Here is a 19,929-nt window from a genome sequence, read left to right on the forward strand (position 1 = left end):
GTTGATGGGGGATGGTTTTGTCTCCTCATGTCCATTTGTCATATCAGTCCCCTGCTTTTAATTGGGAGGACTCAAGCATTCGTTATAATTATGTAGACAGGAAAAACATGATTGCTGTATCACAGAGAGCACTATAGTATTGATTCAACTAAATCAAATGCTGGTGGAGGGAGAGGATTATTGCTCCAGGACCCTCTGCTGGCCTGGATGTTGTGACTGTTTCACGGAGATAAGCAGCCCTGCTGGGCCTGCTGGCACTCAGGCGAGGGAGGCTGTGGGGCTCTTGGTTATCTCCCCAGGCATAAAGCTGTACTAATTGCTTTGGAAGCGAGGCCTTTTCCCGGGCAGCAGCAGCATATGCTGCCTGAGTGCGTGGAGCAAAGATAAAGAGCCACCCTCCTCCTCCTTCACTGAAGTTTAATAATAAAGCGGAACTGTCACCATTTCCAATAAATTGTTTATTTTAATTTAGAAAAATAACGAAAACTGGCCACCTTCTGGCATGCCGTTGTGGCATGTCTTCCTGGCTCGGGCACTCTTGAACCTTCTGTTCTCTGTAGCTGGCTCTGGAAGGCGTTCGGATCCCGGTGTTGGTGAAATCAACCACATGTCTTTCTCCATGTAATCAAACCTGGCCCTCACAGGGAAAAAGAAGTCGTTTTCCAAGGCCCATTAGATGGTAGCGCTGCAAACCAGGAAGTTGGCATCGAAGGCATTTGGAGTATAAAGCTTTGTAGGATTTTTTTTCCACGTATTTATTTTAGTGAATGTGAAATTGAGATAGTCTCACATTTTTCTGTCATCACTGTTCTTTCAGATGACTTTTTTCCTGTATTATCAGGGGGAGGTCAGCCCAATACCCCTTGCGTGAGAGGTGAGCTGAAGGGGGCGCCGGGGTGGCTCAGTGGGTTAAGTGTCTGACTTTGGCTCAGGTCATGATCTCATGGTTCATGAGTTCGAGCCCCACATTGGCCTGTCTTCTGTCAGGATAGAGACCACTTAAGAGCCTCTGTATCACCCCCCTGTCTCTGCCCCTCCCCCACTCACACACTCCCTCTCTCTCAAAAATAAGTAAACATTAAAAAGAAAAAAAAAAGAGTGAGTCGAAGGCCCAGATAAAGGTGATGTCTTCCTCAGGTGTTCAAGGAGGGTGAGTGGCAGTGTAGGACTTGGAATTCAGGCCACCTGCTTCTGCCTGCTACTCGGAGGCACCAATGCGAGCTCACTCTTCCACCCACCATGCAGCGGCTTTTCTCATCCCCATTTCACAGGCAGCAAAACTGAGACCTGAGAGCCAAAGCTACTTGCTTCAGGGCCTTATAGCTGGTAAATAGTACAACCAGAACTAGGACTCAGTCTCCTGAATTTCAGTTTTTTTTTCTTCCGGAGTCCATGGGTTCTATATACTAATTGCTTATATACAGTGATTATAATGTGATTGCATTAAATATGACACATTTTGAATCTTAGAGCAACCACAGCTGAGGACAGAGAAAAGAAAATCTGAATTGATGAAGACGCTTCAGAGCAGTCGGCCAGGCCCCTTCCTTCCCTTCCAGACACTGCCCTTGGAGTGCACGTGGGTAGGATTCCTCCTTAGCAAATTCCTCCAGGTTTTGAGTAGTGAAAGCAGTGGCCATTAAATCCACGTGCACCAGGAGAGCGCTATGAAGTACCTGACTCTGTCTGGCAGGAGTACTCACAGGACATAGGTAAATCGTGTAGTGTAATGCCAGTGATTAAAAACGGGAGGCTGGGGACAGAGGAAGTGAAGGGGATCATTGTAATCCAAGGGCAGGGCTTTGGAAGCATTGTCCCAGCCAGAGTCATTGTGATGGTTGTGGTCATTAAAGTCCTTTCCTTTCAGTTAAGCGGCCCAAATCCAGCTAGATCTGGTCAGGCAAAGGACCACATTTATTGGCTCACTTACCTGAAAAAGCTAGGCATTCCTGGTTCTAGGAACCCAAGCCACATGATTCTGCCTTGTTTCCTCCATTATGGGCTCTTTTCTCATTGGCTTTACCTTTATTCAGGTGAGCTCTTCCTCCCCAGAGGCTTGATGGCTGCTGGCAGCCCAGCCTTCTTCCCTACCTCTCAGTAGTCTCAGTGGAGAGAGTTTTCTTCCCCACATTTCAGTAGAGGCCCAGGGATTGGGTCATATGCCCATGCCTGATGGTGCCTCATGGAATTCAGGATGGAATTCACAAATTGGTCAAGCCTGATAAATGGGTTTACCCTTTGATCTGGAAAGGAAGAAGAGAGATGTTAACCTCACCCAAATGACATGAGGCACTAGTGGAGAAGGAAAATCGGAAGAAGGGGAATGGATGTTGAACAGGCAAAAACCACCCATATCCAGTGGGTATAAGCCTTAGTTTCCTCTGACTCACTCTTGATCAGTGGCTTGGTGAGGAGAAAGAACCAATCTTGCCCAAATGTCTCCAGATGAGTGCTGTCCAGTAGAACTTTATGCAATGATGGAAATGTTCTTTGATCATCACTATCCAATGCAGTAGCCACTAGCCACATGGGGCTGTTGAGCACTTGAAATGAGACTGGTGGGACTGAGCAATGGAGTTTTGTTTGTTTTTTTGTTTTTATGGGGGGGGAGAGAGAGAGAGCAGGGGAGGGACAGAAGGAGAGAAAGAATCTTAAGCAGGCTCCATGCTCAGTGAGGAGCCCCGCCACAGGACTTGATCTTACAATGGTGAGATCATGACGTGAGCTAAAATCAAGAGTCAGACGCTTAACCGTCTGAGCCACCTAGGTACCCCAAGCAACTGAGTTTTTGTTTTTAGGAAATTTTATTTAAATTTAATGTAGATGGCTACCTATAGCTCTTGACTGCCATAGTAGCTCTTAGTGGAGCCACATCACTGGAGATAGTTCCCTGGAAGGCAAGGCCTCAGTTTTGTGTAGAATGACAGGTGGGCCAAGGATTAAATGAAGATTGGAAGACCAGGATGATGAAGCAGATTTGGTCCAGGTATACAACAGGAGAAAACGGAGTCCAGACATGAGGGACATGAGAGGGAAAGACACAAAGAGAGAGTCCTTCATCTGTGATGTCGTTTGGAAACCTTTAACCTGGGGACATATTTTTTCCATGTAATATAAGGACCAGGTTTGTACCAAAAAGAAAGAAAATCAGAACGGACCTTGTTATAAAGTTGGGTTGAGGGGAATTCCGTGACATGTTATTGCATTTTACTCTAAGTGTCCGACAATAAAAACAACCATTGTCTGAAGCAATCTTCCTGCACATGACATTCAGTTGCACATGGATTAAGGAAAAATTAAACGGGGTTGCTATGTTATTAAAAAAAAAAACAATGCTGCGTAAACTTGTGTGGCCGAGCACAATGAAATGCAGTTGACAGAAATGACATCAGATGAATAGAATGAACTTGTGAAGGCAAGGTCTAGCCACAGTAATGTAAACCCAGGACAGGTTAAAGCCCAGCCTCTCTACAAGCTGCGTGATGGGCATATCATGATGCTCTGCGTCCTGTAGGGTGTGTGGGGACCACCCTGAGGTGATGCCTGCTGAGCCTAAGTCCTTCCTGGTAGACATTAGTCGCCTACGAGTCAGGTTTCCATAGGCGGCTATTCTTGGAGAAGGCAGACTGATCTGTTTTGATCCCTTCCTGCTCACCTGGAGCCAGGGACACCTGGGCTTCCTCAGATTCAGTTAACTGTCTGGATTTGTACAGTCAGTGCTTGTGAAGGACATGCCATGTGCTTGGCATCCTGCTGGGCGTTGGGCATCCAGCAGGAAGAACAGAGAAGCACAAGTCTTGGTTCCTGGCCCTGTGGTTTGTCTGGGTCCATGGCCCTCAGCATTCCTCTCCCCCAACACCCAAGCCACTTGATGGTTACCTGTAGACTCACCTGTAGCGCAGGTGTAGAGATTAAGAGCTCATGGCCAGTACCTGGCATATATACATATGTATACATATGTGCATATATATAAAAGTAGCAAATGTATAGCAGAGAGAAGGAGGCATTAGAATGGGTGAAGCAGACCTGGGTAGAACCTGGGCCAGGCAGCTAGGAGGTGTGTGAATTTGGTGCTGAGCCTCACTCTTCCCATCTGCAAAGTGGGTTGATGGAACCTTACAGGGTTGTTGTGAGGATGCAGTTACATGTTATTTGCTAAGGACCTATTATGAAGCAGGTTTTCATGACTCCATGCTCTGGTGAGCATGAGAGTATGATTGCTATGAGGAAAGGATGGACCTGGGCAGGGGTCTTATGGGTTATGTGAATATATCTAGGGTGAGCAGCCAACTTCAAATCCAGCCTTGATTTGTGTTAGGTCTGGGTGCCATTAAAGCTGAACCACTGTGAGGAGCCCACCAAAACTTCCCAGTCCAGTTTTCCAGCAAATCTGCAGCCACTCGCATGACCAGTGGCCCCTGATGCCTCCTGTGGGGGCCTAGGGAGAATAGCATCTTAGACCATCAGCATGTCCTAAGATTGGTCTCTATGATCTATTCTTATCCTGTGATCAGTTTTTGGGTTCTTGGGCAGACACATCACGAGCTGGTGTCACTATCTGAATGCTGATGGAATTCTTAGGGCATTGAAGGGTCCCAGGGCATGGAAGAGAAAGAAAGCCATTCCTCAGCCAGGAAATCTCCAGCAAACATTTTCCGTGAGCACGCCCTTCCTGCCCCTCTCCCTCCCGGGTGACTCTTCCATCCAGTTTCTTTAGCAGACGAGGGTGTGGATGCCTTTGGGGAGAGCCCAATTCATTTCGGTAGAACAGAAGTGGTTTTGGAATAGGCCAACTGGAAAATAATGCCAGGCAGCTATGGCACTGTGGACACGGGCTTTGGGTCAGCGGACATGCCACAAGCTCATGTGGCCCTGAGCACGTGCCTGGACCTGCTCTTGCCTCTTTGTTGAGAAGCAGAAACATAATGGGCTCCAGGCTTGCTTCCTTCTGCCCCCTTTCCTCTCCAGCTGATGCTGGGTTTCTGTCGATCCAACATAGCCAGATGGGCCTTAGGGATGTTTATGAAGAGGCTTGGTCCCTTTTTGTGAATTCCTTGAATCTCTTCTGATTTCTAGCCTGTGTCTCTCTTGCCATAATCACAATTCTTACCTCATGACCCAGTCTTTATCCTTGCTCTTTGGAGATGGTTTGAGCACCTTTTGTGTATCAGATATGTGGTCGTCATGGGAGATAGAGTAGGCCACAAGACATGCCTGGTCTCAGAACATCATTGTCTCAAGTGGGGGCAGAATCTAACTAGGCAGTTACATACCTGGAGTGCTAAGTGAAAGGTATATCTGAGCATGGGGTGCAGCATGGGGTCCTAAGGAAGCATTCTCTTTTTAAATTTTTTTAATGTTTATTTATTTTTTGAGAAAGAGTACAAGTTGGGGAGGTGCAGAGAGAGGGAGACACAGAATCTGAAGCAGGCTCCAGCCTCTGAGTTGTTAGCACAGAGCCTGATGTGAGGCTCAAACCCACGAGCCATGAGATCATGACCTGAGCCGAAGTCAGACACTTAACCAACTGAGCCACCCAGCCCCCCCCCAACTAAGGAAGCATTCTAAGTCACTGTCAGAGATGGGGGGTCTAGGAAATTTTCCAAGGCAGGAAGGGGGTGAGGTCTCCAAAGTCGATGGGACCAGATGTGGCAGGGGAGCCAGGAAATGGATGGAGAGTGGATTCCCAGTGAGGAGAGCACGTACACAGTCTCAGCAGTGATCAGAAGTGGAAAAATTGAGGGTAGAAGAGGATAAAGTAAGTTTTGAGAGATGAAACTGGAAAGGAAAGAAGGAATTTTAGATAAATTAAGTACTTTTCACCAGAATTAAGTGAATTCTTTCCCTAGAATGTGATCACAGCTAAAAATGCATATGGCAGGTAAATTTTATATTGAATAAGTTCTTATGTTTTGAATTCTGAAGGGAAGAAGAACACACTATGATCATTTGGGCCTGGGATGCACTGGTCCTGGTGTACACCCAAGGTTGGCATCACGTAACCATATGGACACTAATGAATTTTCTACTGTGTCGTTCCAGCACTTCAGGGAGCATCTGGACAAACTGTTTGCCAAAGGAATTGGAATGCTGGATATAGCTCTGAATGAGGCCTTCAACATTCTCAGTGATGTAAGCTCCTCTTTGACTTGCCTTTCTTCTGTCCAGGAGAATAGATGGATTTTTTTAAAATTGTTCGATCATGGACCAGCAAATAATGCTAACAGTAGTTAGCTCCTGCTGTCATTGAGTGGCATCCATAGGTATCAGATGGGAGGGTGAGGCTGGCTATTTGGATCCTCTGGGGACCCAGGTCCAGCCAGTGAGGCTGAGCGGGGTGTAAAATGCCCTTTGATCAGGGCACTCACCCGCCATGCTTGTTGGCTCTGGGACCACCAACACTTAAATACCTTCCAGTGCAGATTTTGCCTCAGAAACTTTCAGTTTCTTCATAGAGTAGACTCATCCCTCATTGTGTTTCATACTGAATCCCTGCTTGTGGTGATGGTTAGCAGAAGAAAAACTTTCTCTGTGCACTATGCTTAGGGAGTGCCGTACCCATCCCTGCCTTTCTTCCAGCCCCTTGGAGATTCCTAATACACAGTCACATAATCAAAGTTCCAGTAGGTACTACAGGAAAGAATGCCACTGAACCAACTGTTTCCCACACTTCTTGGAACAAGAATCAGTTTTTCAGGTAGCACCTGTTAACATTCCATGAAAAACTTTGGGGAGTGCTGGGCTGGGGGTTCTGCCCCTCCAATCCAAGTGTGTTAAGCTAGAAGAACATGTGACTTTTGTGTTCTTATTACTCTGGGAGAGTAGTAGGAAAATAATGGCAATCTTTATCAATGTAGGTTCTGTATCATTTATGTAACTAGTATGTGTTGTGTATTTTTTAATATCAGACACTGGGAATGCACCAGAGAACAGACTACACAAAGGGTTTGCCTTAATGGACTAGTGTAAAGGTTGGGTAATTATGGCCCGTGAGCCAAATCCAGCCTGCATCTTCTTTTGATAAATATTGTTTCATTGGAATGCATTCATGCTCACCTGACTACGTACCTTCTATGGCTATTTTTGCATTACAGTGGCAGAGTTGATTAGCCATAGAGACCATATGGTCTGTAAAACCTAAAATATTTACTGTGTGGACTTTGCAGAAGAAGTTTGCTGACCTCAAGTCTAATGGGAAAAGACAGATGAAGTGCCTATGGAGAGCCCCATTGTGCCAACATAGTAAGGACTTGCTGCTTTATACAGTGAGGTCAGGAAAGATCTCTCTGATTAGGTGACCTTGGTTGGAGTAGAGACCTTAAGGAAGTGAGGGAACAGTCACTTCAGAAGTTGCCAGAAAGAGGACAGAGTACAAAAGACCTGAGGCAGTGATGCTTGGCATAGTTACCATAAGAGACCAGTGTGAGGAGCAGAGCGGGGGAGAAAGAGAGTGCAAGGGAATGAGATCATGGAGGTAGCAGGGGCCAGACCCCATGGAGCCCTCCAGACTCTGGTGGGGGGGAGGTGGACTTTGGCTCTTGCTCTGTGTGGGATGGAAAGTCACTGGAGTCTGAGCAGAGAATGACATGACCTGCTTGAGTTTTAGCAGTATTTCTCTGGCTGCTGCATTGAGAAACAAAGACAATAGCTGGGAGCCATTAAATTATTTGGGTGATGCATAACTGGTGGCTTGGACCAGGGAGGTAGGTTAAGATGTTAAGAAGCAGAAAAATAGCAATCACTCTAGGTGTTTCAAACAGCAGGGATTTACTTCAGGGAATTGGTTGCATAGGGGATGGAAAAGCTCAGAAACCAGAGAGTGAAACCATCCTCAGATGGGCAGCAGCAGGAAGCAGCTCCTTTCTAGGGTAGGGGGGAAAACAGGAGCAAGGGACGCCATCGGAGCCTCCTCCTAGTGGCCATCTAGATGGGAATGGGGCCACGGAGGGCTGCCTGGGAAAAGCCAGAGTCACAGGGGGAGGCCTGTCCTGTGGCAGCTGGTACCTTGGAAGAGGTGCAGCTGTTGCCAGAAAGCACCCAGGCCCCCAGATCAGAAGAAAGGGAGAGATGGCTTAGAAAAGCGTTGGCTTATCTTCTAGTGTTCTTTGGATGAGCCTTGTGCAAACTCTTGGGGAGCCGGGAAAGTGTGGAATGCAGGGAAAGTCACGGGGCGGAACTGAGGGCAAACAAGCCCTAAACGGAGCAGCAGTTATGTTAAGCTGTTGCAGGAGCTGGGAGACCAGCCAGGGGCCCAGAAGCCCCTCTGCACCGAGTCTTCAGGCCGCTCGGTGGGGCCCCGGGTGTGGGTTTGCATAGGACCACCCACCCAACATCACACGGCTCATCCTGGTGCTCAGTTGTGCCCAGCTCAAAAACTGGAATCTTTCTCACTCAGCTACACTAGCCTCTCAAGCCCTAATTCTAGACTTTCTTTTACCAATAATATCTACTGGCACACAGAAGGCCATTGAGATTTCGGTCCTGAGCCTGTGCTGGGACTGCAGAGGAAGGAGAGATAAGGAGGGAAGGTGCCACATAATCGCCCTCGGCTCTTCCCTCCCACCTGCCTGCATGAGGCTGCTGACTGCAGATAATTCACATGTGTGTAAGGCTCAGTGTTTGGGACAGCACAGCCCTCTTCACAGCTTACTAATAATTTGCGAACGTAGCTGGTCAGAGCAGGGGCCAAGCTACATCTTTAAATTCTGATTTGAACCCTGGATAGGCACCGTCTCAGGGCTTGGAGATGCCAAGCTCTGCATATTTGGCAGGCTCTTTCTAGAAAGTCATATTGAAAGGATTTGTCACAATTATAAAATTGATTCTCTTTTTATCTCAAAAGCCTAGTGTCTAGAGCAGCGGGAGGCACTCCGAACTTGTGAATCCCTTGTTTGGAAATGTGTCCTGCCGTGAATTTCTGTTTTCTGGCTCTTTGGCAGAAGTGGTGAAGAAGCAGGAGTTAGGGAATGCTTGTCATGTGAAGTTTGTGGCCTCTGGAGTCAGGCAGGTTGGGCTGAGAAGCCTAACTTGGTCAGAGCTTGCTGTGAAGCCTTGAGAAAACTCTGCTTTGCCTCACCTTTATCATCCTCATCTGTAAAATGGGGATAGGAATAGACCCATAACTTGTGAAGCCCAGTGCAAAATGAAAATACTCAGAAAAGGGGCATCTGGGTGGCTCAGTCAGTTAAGCATTGGACTTCAACTCAGGTCATGATCTCACAGTTCGTGGGTTCAAGCCCCGCGTCTGGCTCTGTGCTGACAGCTCAGAGCCTGGAGCCTGCTTCAGGTTCTGTGTGTATCTCTCTCTCTGCCCCTCCCCCACTCACTCTCTGTCTTTCTCTCAAAAATAAATAAACATTTTTAAAAAATTAAAAATACTCAGAAAAAATGAAAATGAAAATGTTTAGAAGTCATTAAGAATCTTAAGAGAGTGACAGCAGAGGGTTGCCCCGAGTGTGGGCCCTGTACTGCTGTGCACATGATATACCCATGAAGCTGGCCCTGGTGGACCAGGGTTGAGGATTCAGCACAATGAAGCAGTACCTGCCTCCCTTCCAGCAGGGCTGGGGTGGCTGGGAAGTGTCATGTCTATGACCATGGAGTCACTGGGCAACCTCAACTCTTGCCAGGCTGCCTGTGGCTTCTAGAGGCAGCCGGAGCTCTTGATGCTTTGGTCTTACTTCCTGCCCACGTCCTTGGGAATGTCCACTTCCCTTTATCTTCCCTTCTTTCCTTTCTCTTGCCCTGGTAACTTCTCTCTCCCCACCCTGTCCACTTACCAGTTTTGTTCCCAAACACTTCCAAGCCAGTGTTTCCCACTGCATGCCCAGCCGATGCTGGTCTGCCAGGATACTCTACCCCAGGTGTTGTTGAGGTGGGGAGATGCCATCCTCCTGTCCCAGAGACTCACAACACACCTGTGCATATTCAAGGTCTTCAAAGTCCTCCAGGGAACAGACCTTTTAAAAATGTATTTATACCAGTTCTCAAACTTACTGACTCAAGAACTCTTTATATCATATCAGAACCTCAGGGTTAGAATCTTATAGAAGTCACAGCTCACCAAGTACACCTTCAGGCATAATGTGTCTTATACTCCAGCAGGGTCTATTAACCTCCCAGCATCTCTCAGGTCCAGAAAAATCACCAACACACAGTGGATTTCTTTCCTTCATTCACATAAGTATTTGTGAACCAGGGAAATCTTCCACACATCTGTGTTCTGCCTTCACCCGTAAAAACCCTCTGGGGTCTGGCCAGTTAGAAAACCTAATGGGTCCAGTGTAAATTCTGGATAGCAAGAAATGGAAGGACCAGAAATGTTACAAAATGTCCCTGATAAGAGATTGTTGACGGTTGGCACCATATTTTGAGTGCACATTTATCTCAGAGAGAGAAACATTTCCATCCTGTCTCTAGCCGCTAGGCTTTTAAATAGCCAAACATTTTGAAAAACACAGAGCTGGTTAATCTCCCATGAAAGTGAAGCTTTCTTTCGCTGTTTTCCACTTCATCAGTATGACCTTTAAGTGATGTAATTCTCTCCTGTGCATGATGCCTGCCCTTGCAAGCCAATAGGAACAAAGAGTTATTTCTCAGTTACACAGACACACATTCTGTGTGCGTTTGTCTTTGTGTCCGTCTCTCTCCCTCACACATGTGCGCTCACGCGCGCGCACGCACACACACACACACACACACACACACACACTTGAAATTGTGATTGTGACCGGGGCTCAGAGTGGTTCAGGGGTTACTAGATGAAATTAATTCTGTTTTGCAATTACCTGCATTTCAGTGTCAGTATTTGCTCGGGTGACTTAAAGGCTTGCAGTTGTTGCACAAAGGATTTTGAAAGGAGCATTCAAATAAACTTCTAAGACTCTTCCAGCTATTGATCTCTGCTGCATTCATTAGTTTCTGTAAGAACACAGAGCCAGTTTGCTACAGTAGTTAGCATCTACCTTGTCATGTGACACCCGCAATTATCGTTTTTGGCGATGAATATGATCTTTGCAGTGATTACCTTTTAAAAATTTTTCTTAGCCAATTAAATAAAATTCGGTGACATTTCAAAGGCTGTTAATCACAACCAAATGCTCTAAATGTCAGGATGCATTGAAATTTTCGCTGCTAACTGATGAATCACTGAGCTAATTGTAGTTCCTCATCAGGCCCTTGTCATTGTTATTATTATGGAAAACACTTTCATCACTCCCGCTATTCAAAAAAAAAGTTCTAGACAAATATGCAGAGAAGAGATATTACTCATCAAAGCATTTGAAGTTAATTGCATTCTTCAAAATTCTCCAACTGCAGATTGCTGCAGAGAATACCAGGGGCTCAGCCAGAGAGGAAAGTGATGTTTTTAAATAAACAGCTCAGGGCAGCCCTGTCTTCCAGTCTGCATCATTCAGATATCTTCATTTCCCACTCTTTTTTGCCTTTTGTTTGGGAGAGTTTTTTTCCAGGATGTTTTCGAATGAGTTGCATGAACAACAGGCCCAGGGTGAACTCCAGCCCTCTTTGAACTGAAGCATAGATCACCTTTATTCAGTGGTCCGCTGCCGGCTTTATTCAGTGATTTGAAGACAATGTTGAATGCAGGCTCCCCAAAACATTTCCAGAACAACTTGTTGATAGGGCAAGACTGCAGAGATGTTTCTTCTTACTGCAGTAAGGAAGAAAATGCACTATGACCATAGAATGTTAGTAATGTCCCAAAGTGGAAGGGACAAAGTCATGTACTGGAGACTATGAAGTCTGGTTGAATGTGAGTCTTTCAGAGTAGAGGGGAAGGAAGAGGCTTGGTTAAGACTGGGTGAGAATCCTAATATTCTAGTTTAGACTTGGTGGATGCAGCAGAGAGAAGATTTTGAGGTTAGTGTTTTCCCCAAGAGTCTTAGGGTACAAATTGTCCTGTGACAGTTTCTACTGAGGAGTTGATGGGCCTTTCAAGATGTTCCTGGAATAAGCAAAAAAGTTATTTGCAATTTTTATCTTCCTGAGCAAGAGAGCTCTGGAATAGTTAGTTATATTGATAAAGACAATAGAACCATAGCTATGTGTGATGGCTTTAGTTCCCAAGTATTAGTACCTACCTGAGAATTTCTATGATATTCCATCATGGGCCATGTATGCTCATTAATTCAAGGGCATTGGTCTGGTCTGAGTTGCAGGAGTGGCTGCCAGGGCCAGGACTAAAGTGAACCTAAGGCACAAAATTTGAGGAGCACTCACTCACTCTCAGAGTGGAGGACCTGATGACTGTCATGTGGCCCTAGAATTCTGGAAAGAGTGGAGGGAGGAAGAAGCAGGTGAAGGAGATGAGTGCTTATGGAGCCTTGCCATGTATCTCCATCTCCTCAAGGACCTTCATCTCTTTATTGGGAGGCCATAGAGTACGCTGAATCTGGGAGTAGGTTCTGGAGCTGGAGTGCCTGGATTTATATCCTGGCCACTACAGAGGGTAGCTGTGTGACCTTGGGCAAGTTAACTCATCTCTCAATTTCCCTACCTGTAAAGTGGTGATAATGATAGTACCTACCTCAGAGGCTAGTCAAGATTAAGTAAGTTAATACTTGTTGCCTGCCATATAATGAACATTTAACCTGCATTGTAACAACGCATGGTAGTCTCATTTTATAAATGAAGAAAAGGATACTCTGATATGAGAACTTACTGCAGGCACATGGCTTGTGGTGCTGGGATGGAATTAAGTGCTTTTCACTATACTATGGCAGTCCATGTATGTTTTAGGTGGTTTTGCTCTATCCCAATATGGCCCCAAGAAATTATTTCTGCCCATCTTTCCTTCCTTCCTTCCTTCCTTCCTTCCTTCCTTCCTTCCTTCCTTCCTTCCTTCCTTCTCTTCCCTCCTTCCTTCCCTCCTTCCTCCCCTCCCATTTCCCTCACTCCTTTCCTTCCTTTGATCCTTCCATCCATCCCTCTCCATCCATCCATCCTTCCCTCCATCTTTCTATCCATCCATCTATCCATCTCCAACCCTCCCTCCATCTCTCCATCCATCCATCCCTTCCTCCCTCCATCCATCCATCTATCCATCTATCCATTCATTCATCCCTCCCTACATCCATTCTTCTATCCATCCATCATCCTTCTATCCATCCCTCCTTTCATTCATCCTTCTATCCATTTATTCATCCAGCTAGTTATAGTTTTCTCTAGTCACAACTTCAGTCTCCACATGAGAATTCTAAGTGCACAGAGACTAGACATTAAACATTCAACTTGAGTGTTTTATTAGCTCTCTGGCTCACCAGGAACCAGCAGCAAATCTAAGACCAGTCTCCATCCTTCCCCAGTGCCATGGTCAACAGATCAAACATGCCCACTCAGTGCCTTTGCACATGCTCTTTGCCCTCTTTGAGACGCCCCCCCCCCCCCACAGGTACTCTCCCCTCCGGGTGTTACTCATACATCACCTTCTTGGTGAGGTCTTCCCCATTTTTTCTAAAGCTGCCCCCTCCCCATTTCCTGTCCCCCCACTTTGCTTTCTTTTCTCTTTTTTGGTTTCTTAGCATTGCTGTTATCACACAACATACAACAAAATTTACTTTTTACTTTGTTTTTATATGTCTCCCCACATAGAATACAAACTACACAAGGGAGGGGATTTTTATATGTTTCAGCCCCAGCTCTGTGTGGGCACTAGTAAATAATTTAGAATTAATGAATACATTTCACCAACTATAATGGTGGGAGTTTTCACTATTGAAAATTAAAGACTTTTTGTATATTTTCATGCCTCGGCATTGTCACGGAATTATAGGGTATTTAACAGACATGGTGTTGCTTTGAATTGTAGCATTAATAGCAATCATTAAGGTTAAGGGAGTTCTTCAACCCTGATTCAAGGAAAGGACACTAAGCTCTGGTAACCAGTCTGGTCACCCTATCTACCACTCACAAAGACTGGGAGCTTTTAAAATGCCATGTAAAACTGAAAGTTGAAGAAATTTAGGGTCTTACACACCAGTGGGCATAACCCTGGAATTTCAGCCTGCTATACATAATATGTTAATAAACTAATATGTGACAAAATAAATATGTAATAAACTAACATGTAATGTTACCTGCTAACAAATACATATTTAAAGTTTTTTTAAGTTTATTGATTTATTTTTGAGAAAGTGAGAGAGAAAGAGTGTGAGCGGGGGAGGGGCAGAGAGAGAGGGAGATACAGAATCTGAAGCAGGCTCCAGGCTCCGAGCTGTAAGCACACAGCCTGACGCGGGGCTTGAACCCATAAACCGTGAGATCATGACCTGAGCTGAAGTCGGATGCTCAACCGACTGAGCCACCCAGGCACCCCTAACAAATACGTATTTAAAACGAACCCTAACAAAAGGATGCCTAGGCTTCTAGTTTGAATTGGCCTGTTTCTGACTTTATGTGTCCAAAACCTCCTTGATTTTACTATATAGTGCAGTCTGTACCCATCAAACCAGATTCATTTAGGTTTTAAAAGAGATGTTGCCTGCCACTTATGCTCTGCCCATGTCAAGTGTTCCTAAAGAGTGACTGTGCCAGTGCCTTTGGGGCTTGTATCATGAGGCAGTATCTGTGCTTGAAGGTAAGAGAGGTTATGTGTCCTCGAACCTCACTTCCCACCCTGCGTGTGTTTTTCAGAAATCCTCTCTGCCGTCTGAATTTAGTTCCAGTTTGTCAAAGCAAATATGGTGAATGCGTGGGGAGAAGCTTATGGTGTAGGTTGTGTTTTGGTGACGTAGAATGAGCTCTTGTTTTGAGAGGCTTCCCAAACCCAAGCCCTCATGCCTCTGAAGTCTCACGGATGTACAGAACTCTGGTGTGTTTTTTAGTCTGAACTTCTTTCTTCCGCAGTTCAACCATACTGGGCAAGGCAGCGTCTGCAGCCAGGCCATCATGCTCATCACCGATGGGGCAGTGGACACCTATGACACTATCTTTGCGAAGTACAACTGGCCAGATCGGAAGGTGAGTTGGTGCTGATGCCATGCAGCGTGGTCCATGGAGAATCTGTGTTGTGCTGTAACCCCCAGGTTGTCCAGGGGTAGGTGCCCCATCTGGACTGAATCTCATAAAGACTACTGTTTCTCAGGCTTGTAGTTTTTGGTTGACCAAGCCAAATACTATAGCTTTCCTTGTTTTCAAAATGACACTTTTTTGGAGGAGAGAAGAAACCTGTAAAGACACATTCAGCGTGTTCAGTGAAAAGACTCACTGTGAAGCGTGCTTTGTCCATAGTGGGCAGCACCTTTGTTTTCCGTGGACCCAGAGCTGCTTGGTGAGTCCTGCATCTATAGATGGTGAAGTTGGCCATGGCGGCCACCCAGTCCTCTCTTGTGTGTTTCTGTATTTCTCTAGCTCCTCGTTCACCACCCTCATTACCCTCATTACCACCCAGAAGCTTCTCTCCATCTCCCAGGGCTGTTCCCCATCCTTGTCAAAGCTTGTACACTGTTCTAATTACTTCTTTGCTTTCCAAGTTGACGTTTATTTATCTGCTGAACCCATATGTTAGGGTGTCCATGATGGATGTCAATGTTTTTGGTGTGTCTGAGTGCCAAAACCCAGAGATTCCTCAAGCTGTTAGCCAGTTTGAATTCCCCGGGGAGATCTTTTAAATTCTGGATACTTGTACTCTATCCCATGCCTACAGAATCAAGATTTCTAAGGATGTAGTGTGGTAATCCATGTTTTTAGTAAGTTCCTCTAGTGGGCACCAATCAGCAGATTAGCAGTTGGTGGTCTCTATCTCACCTGAATGGTGGGATTTTCACAGGAAAAAAGGCCAGTCAGAGAAGGTGCTATCCCAGGGGTATCACAGAGGCACTGTCCTGTCCCATGAGCCAGTGGCATTACTCTGACTGTCTCTATAAGTGCGTAAGACCATTCAGACCAAGTCTGTCCTACTTTACCTATTTTGTGTATTTAATTTCCTGGAACCAAACTAACCACACACACTTGGCAAAAAGAAAGAGAAGACAAATGACTGCTGTGTCTTCAGCTGTATCCAGAGAGTGTGTGCCATTGAGGGAGCGTGACATGTCAAGGTGTCATCCCATGTTCCCTTAGTCATTCTTGGTCCCCACATTGCTCTGATAACACTGACATCTCACCTCACTGAGTGTGCGTCTGTATTTTAAAGATACATACGTTTCGAACAACATGGTCCCTAAATGGATGCCAACTGCTTCTCCTGGTGCTCAACCTTAGAAAGAGCCATCACTTCTGAAGCTGGAGGAAACGTTTGCTGTGCTGGGCTTTCTCAGGGGATATGGGACTGTGATATGGCTTAAGGGATGCCCAGAGATAAATGTGGCTGATTGCAGCTCCCACAATAAGCACTACCTTAGAACCTAGCCCTCGTATAAGATGGCAGTTCACTGTTGGACAAGGAGATTTTAGATGTAGGATTTCAGGTGAGGGTTTTCAGGGACAGGTGGAGGCCACAGGTAATTCCTTGATAGATGTAGTCATGTGAAGGGAAGAACGTGCTGGATACATGTGCACCCCTGGAGCATACAGCAAGATGCTGGGCATGTGGCCGGTACCTAATGCACAGTCCTAAGGTGTGGCTGAGTGACCCGGAGGCCCGGCAGGGTGGGAGGCCACAGTGCTAGTAAACATGGGTAGGGCCACAGACATTTTGCAGTCATGTGGAATGTTTGCAGGTGCCGTGACGTTTCATAACATGTTGAAGGGTATTTTGACTTATTTGGGACCATCGTACATAAGAAAGTGAGAGGGTCTTTTCATAAGCAGCTTCATTAAGACCAAATGTGTTATCAGACAAGTCTCACGTACTGAATTCTCTGAATCTGTCCCATTTGGTGATACTTGATGGATAGCAGTTGCTCAATAATATTGGTATTTGAATATCCTTACTTGTGAGGAGAGGCATAGAATGAGGGCTTCAAAGTCACAGTTCTTCAGACAAAACACAAATGTCAACATATCTTGCCAAAGATACAATACTGACTTTCAACCAGGTGCTTTTTTGGATTAATTGGAACCAGGATTCTGGAAGTTTCAACATTACATAAAGGAGCTTCATTGACTTATAAAGTATTATCAAGCAGAAGCAGATTTGACTTTTGTAACAAGAGAGTCTTCTTTTTAAAAAAAAATTTTTATTTATTTATTAGAGTGGACATATGAGCACATGCGAGTGGAGGAGAGGCAGAGAGAGGGAGGGAGAGAGAGAATCCCAAGCAGGCTCAGCACTGTTAGCGCAGAGCCTGACTCGGGGCTCAGTCTCACAAACTGCGAGATCATGACCTGAGCCCAAATCGAGAGTTAGATGCTTAACCAACTGACCTACTCAGGTACCCCCAGTCTTTTTCTGTGATTAGAAGTTCATAGCAGGGTTCCATCTCTCCTGCTACATTCTGGAGAGTTTTATGGTGTTCACATATATACACATACACATTCTCTTCTTGACGATTTGTCTGTGAAGTTGAGTGCAGTAAGTTTGCATGGATCCCAGTGTGATTTAGCATTGTGTTAAAGTGAGGAGATGTGCAGTGTCTAAGCAGTCCTCTTTCTCTGTTATTCTGAACATGAGATATTTAGCAGAGGACTCTGTCATGCCATAGTGGACAGTCTTCAAGATCGTAGATACAGGAATTGTGTTCAGGAGAGAGGAAAATGATCTTTTTTTTTTCAATATATGAAATTTATTGTCAAATTGGTTTCCATACAACACCCAGTGCTCATCCCAAAAGGTGCCCTCCTCAATACCCATCACCCACCCTCCCCTCCCTCTCACCCCCCATCAACCCTCAGTTTGTTCTCAGTTTTTAAGAGTCTCTTATGCTTTGGCTCTCTCCCACTCTAACCTCTTTTTTTTTTCTTCCCCTCCCCCATGGTCTTCTGTTAAGTTTCTCAGGATCCACATAAAAGTGAAAACATATGGTATCTGTCTTTCTCTGTATGGCTTATTTCATTTAGCATAACACTCTCTAGTTCCATCCACGTTGCTACAAAGGGCCATATTTCATTCTTTCTCATTGCCACGTAGTACTCCATTGTGTATATAAACCACAATTTCTTTATCCATTCATCAGTTGATGGACATTTAGGCTCTTTCCATAATTTGGCTATTGTTGAGAGTGCTGCTATACACTGGGGTACAAGTGCCCCTATGCATCAGCACTCCTGTATCCCCTGGGTAAATTCCTAGCAGTGCTACTGCTGGGTCATAGGGTAGGTCTATTTTTAATTTTTTGAGGAACCTCCATGCTGTTTTCCAGAGTGGCTGCACCAGTTTGGATTCCCACCAACAGTGCAAGAGGGTTCCCGTTTCTCCACATCCTCTCCAGCATCTATAGTCTCCTGATTTGTTCATTTTGGCCACTCTGACTGGCATGAGGTGATATCTGAGTGTGGTTTTGGTTTGTATTTCCCTGATGAGGAGCGATGTTGAGCATCTTTTCATGTGCCTGTTGGCCATATGGATGTCTTCTTTAGAAAAGTGTCTATTCATGTTTTCTGCCTGTTTCTTCACTGGATTATTTGTTTTTCGGGTGTGGAGTTTGGTGAGTTCTTTATAGATTTTGGATACTAGCCCTTTGTCTGATATGTCATTTGCAAATATCTTTTCCCATTCTGTTGGTTGCCTTTTAGTTTTGTTGGTTGTTTCCTTTGCTGTGCAGAAGCTTTTTATCTTCATGAGGTCCCAGTAGTTCATTTTTGCTTTTAATTCCTTTGCCTTTGGGGATGTGTCAAGTAAGAAATTGCTACAACTGAGGTCAGAGAGGTTTTTTCCTGCTTTCTCCTGTAGGGTTTTGATGGTTTCCTGTCTCACATTCAGGTCCTTAATCCATTTTGAGTTTATTTTTGTGAGTGGTGTAAGAAAGTGGTCTAGTTTCAACCTTCTGCATGTTGCTGTCCAGTTCTCCCAGCACCATTTGTTAAAGAGACTGTCTTTTTTCCATTGGATGTTCTTTCCTGCTTTGTCAAAGATGAGTTGGCCATACTTTTGTGGGTCTAGTTCTGGGGTTTCTATTCTATTCCATTGGTCTATGTGTCTGTTTTTGTGCCAATACCATGCTGTCGATGATTACAGCTTTGTAGTAGAGGCTAAAGTCTGGGATTGTGATACCTCCTGCTTTGGTCTTCTTCAAAATTACTTTGGCTATTCGGGGCCTTTTGTGGTTCCATATGAATTTTAGGATTGCTTGTTCTAGCTTCGAGAAGAATGCTGGTGCAATTTTGATTGGGATTGAATTGAATGTGTAGATAGCTTTGGGTAGTATTGACATTTTGACAATATTTATTCTTCCAATCCATGAGCACGGAATGTTTTTCCATTTCTTTATATCTTCTTCAATTTCCTTCATAAGCTTTCTATAGTTTTCAGCATACAAATCTTTTACATCTTTGGTTAGATTTATCCCTAGGTATTTTATGCTTCTTGGTGCAGTTGTGAATGGGATCAGTTTCTTTGTCTTTCTGTTGCTTCATTATTAGTGTATAAGAATGCAACTGATTTCTGTACATTGATTTTGTATCCTGCAACTTTGCTAAATTCATGTATCAGTTCTAGCAGACTTTCGGTGGAGTCTGTCAGATTTTCCATGTATAATATCATGTCATCTGCAAAAAGTGAAAGCTTAACTTCATTTTTGCCAATTTTGATGCCTTTGATTTCCTTTTGTTGTCTGATTGCTGATGCTAGAACTTCCAACACTATGTTAAAAAACAGCGGTGAGAGTGGACATCCCTCTCGTGTTCCTGATCTCAGGGAAAAAGCTCTCAGTTTTTTTCCCATTGAGGATGATGTTAGCTGTGGGCTTTTCATAAATGGCTTTTATGATGTTTAAGTATATTCCTTCTATCCCGACTTTCTCGAGGGTTTCTATTAAGAAGGTTGCTGAATTTTGTCAAATGCCTTTTCTGCATCGATTGACAGGATCATAT

At 44.9% G+C, this 19,929-nt stretch overlaps 1 protein-coding gene across 1 annotated transcript in view; it reads left to right on the forward strand.

Moving 5' to 3' along the window:
* CACNA2D3 (calcium voltage-gated channel auxiliary subunit alpha2delta 3) overlaps positions 1-19,929 on the forward strand; it is an 858,555-nt gene that overhangs the window by 449,806 nt on the left and 388,820 nt on the right. Inside the window, exons 10-11 of the mRNA XM_042979174.1 lie at positions 6,043-6,132; positions 14,866-14,979. Of these exons, the coding sequence (XP_042835108.1) occupies positions 6,043-6,132; positions 14,866-14,979 (204 nt within the window). The remainder of the gene's footprint in view (positions 1-6,042; positions 6,133-14,865; positions 14,980-19,929) is intronic.

Source organism: Panthera tigris, chromosome A2, assembly GCF_018350195.1.
Source record: "Panthera tigris isolate Pti1 chromosome A2, P.tigris_Pti1_mat1.1, whole genome shotgun sequence".
In the NCBI taxonomy this organism is placed as follows: domain Eukaryota; kingdom Metazoa; phylum Chordata; class Mammalia; order Carnivora; family Felidae; genus Panthera; species Panthera tigris.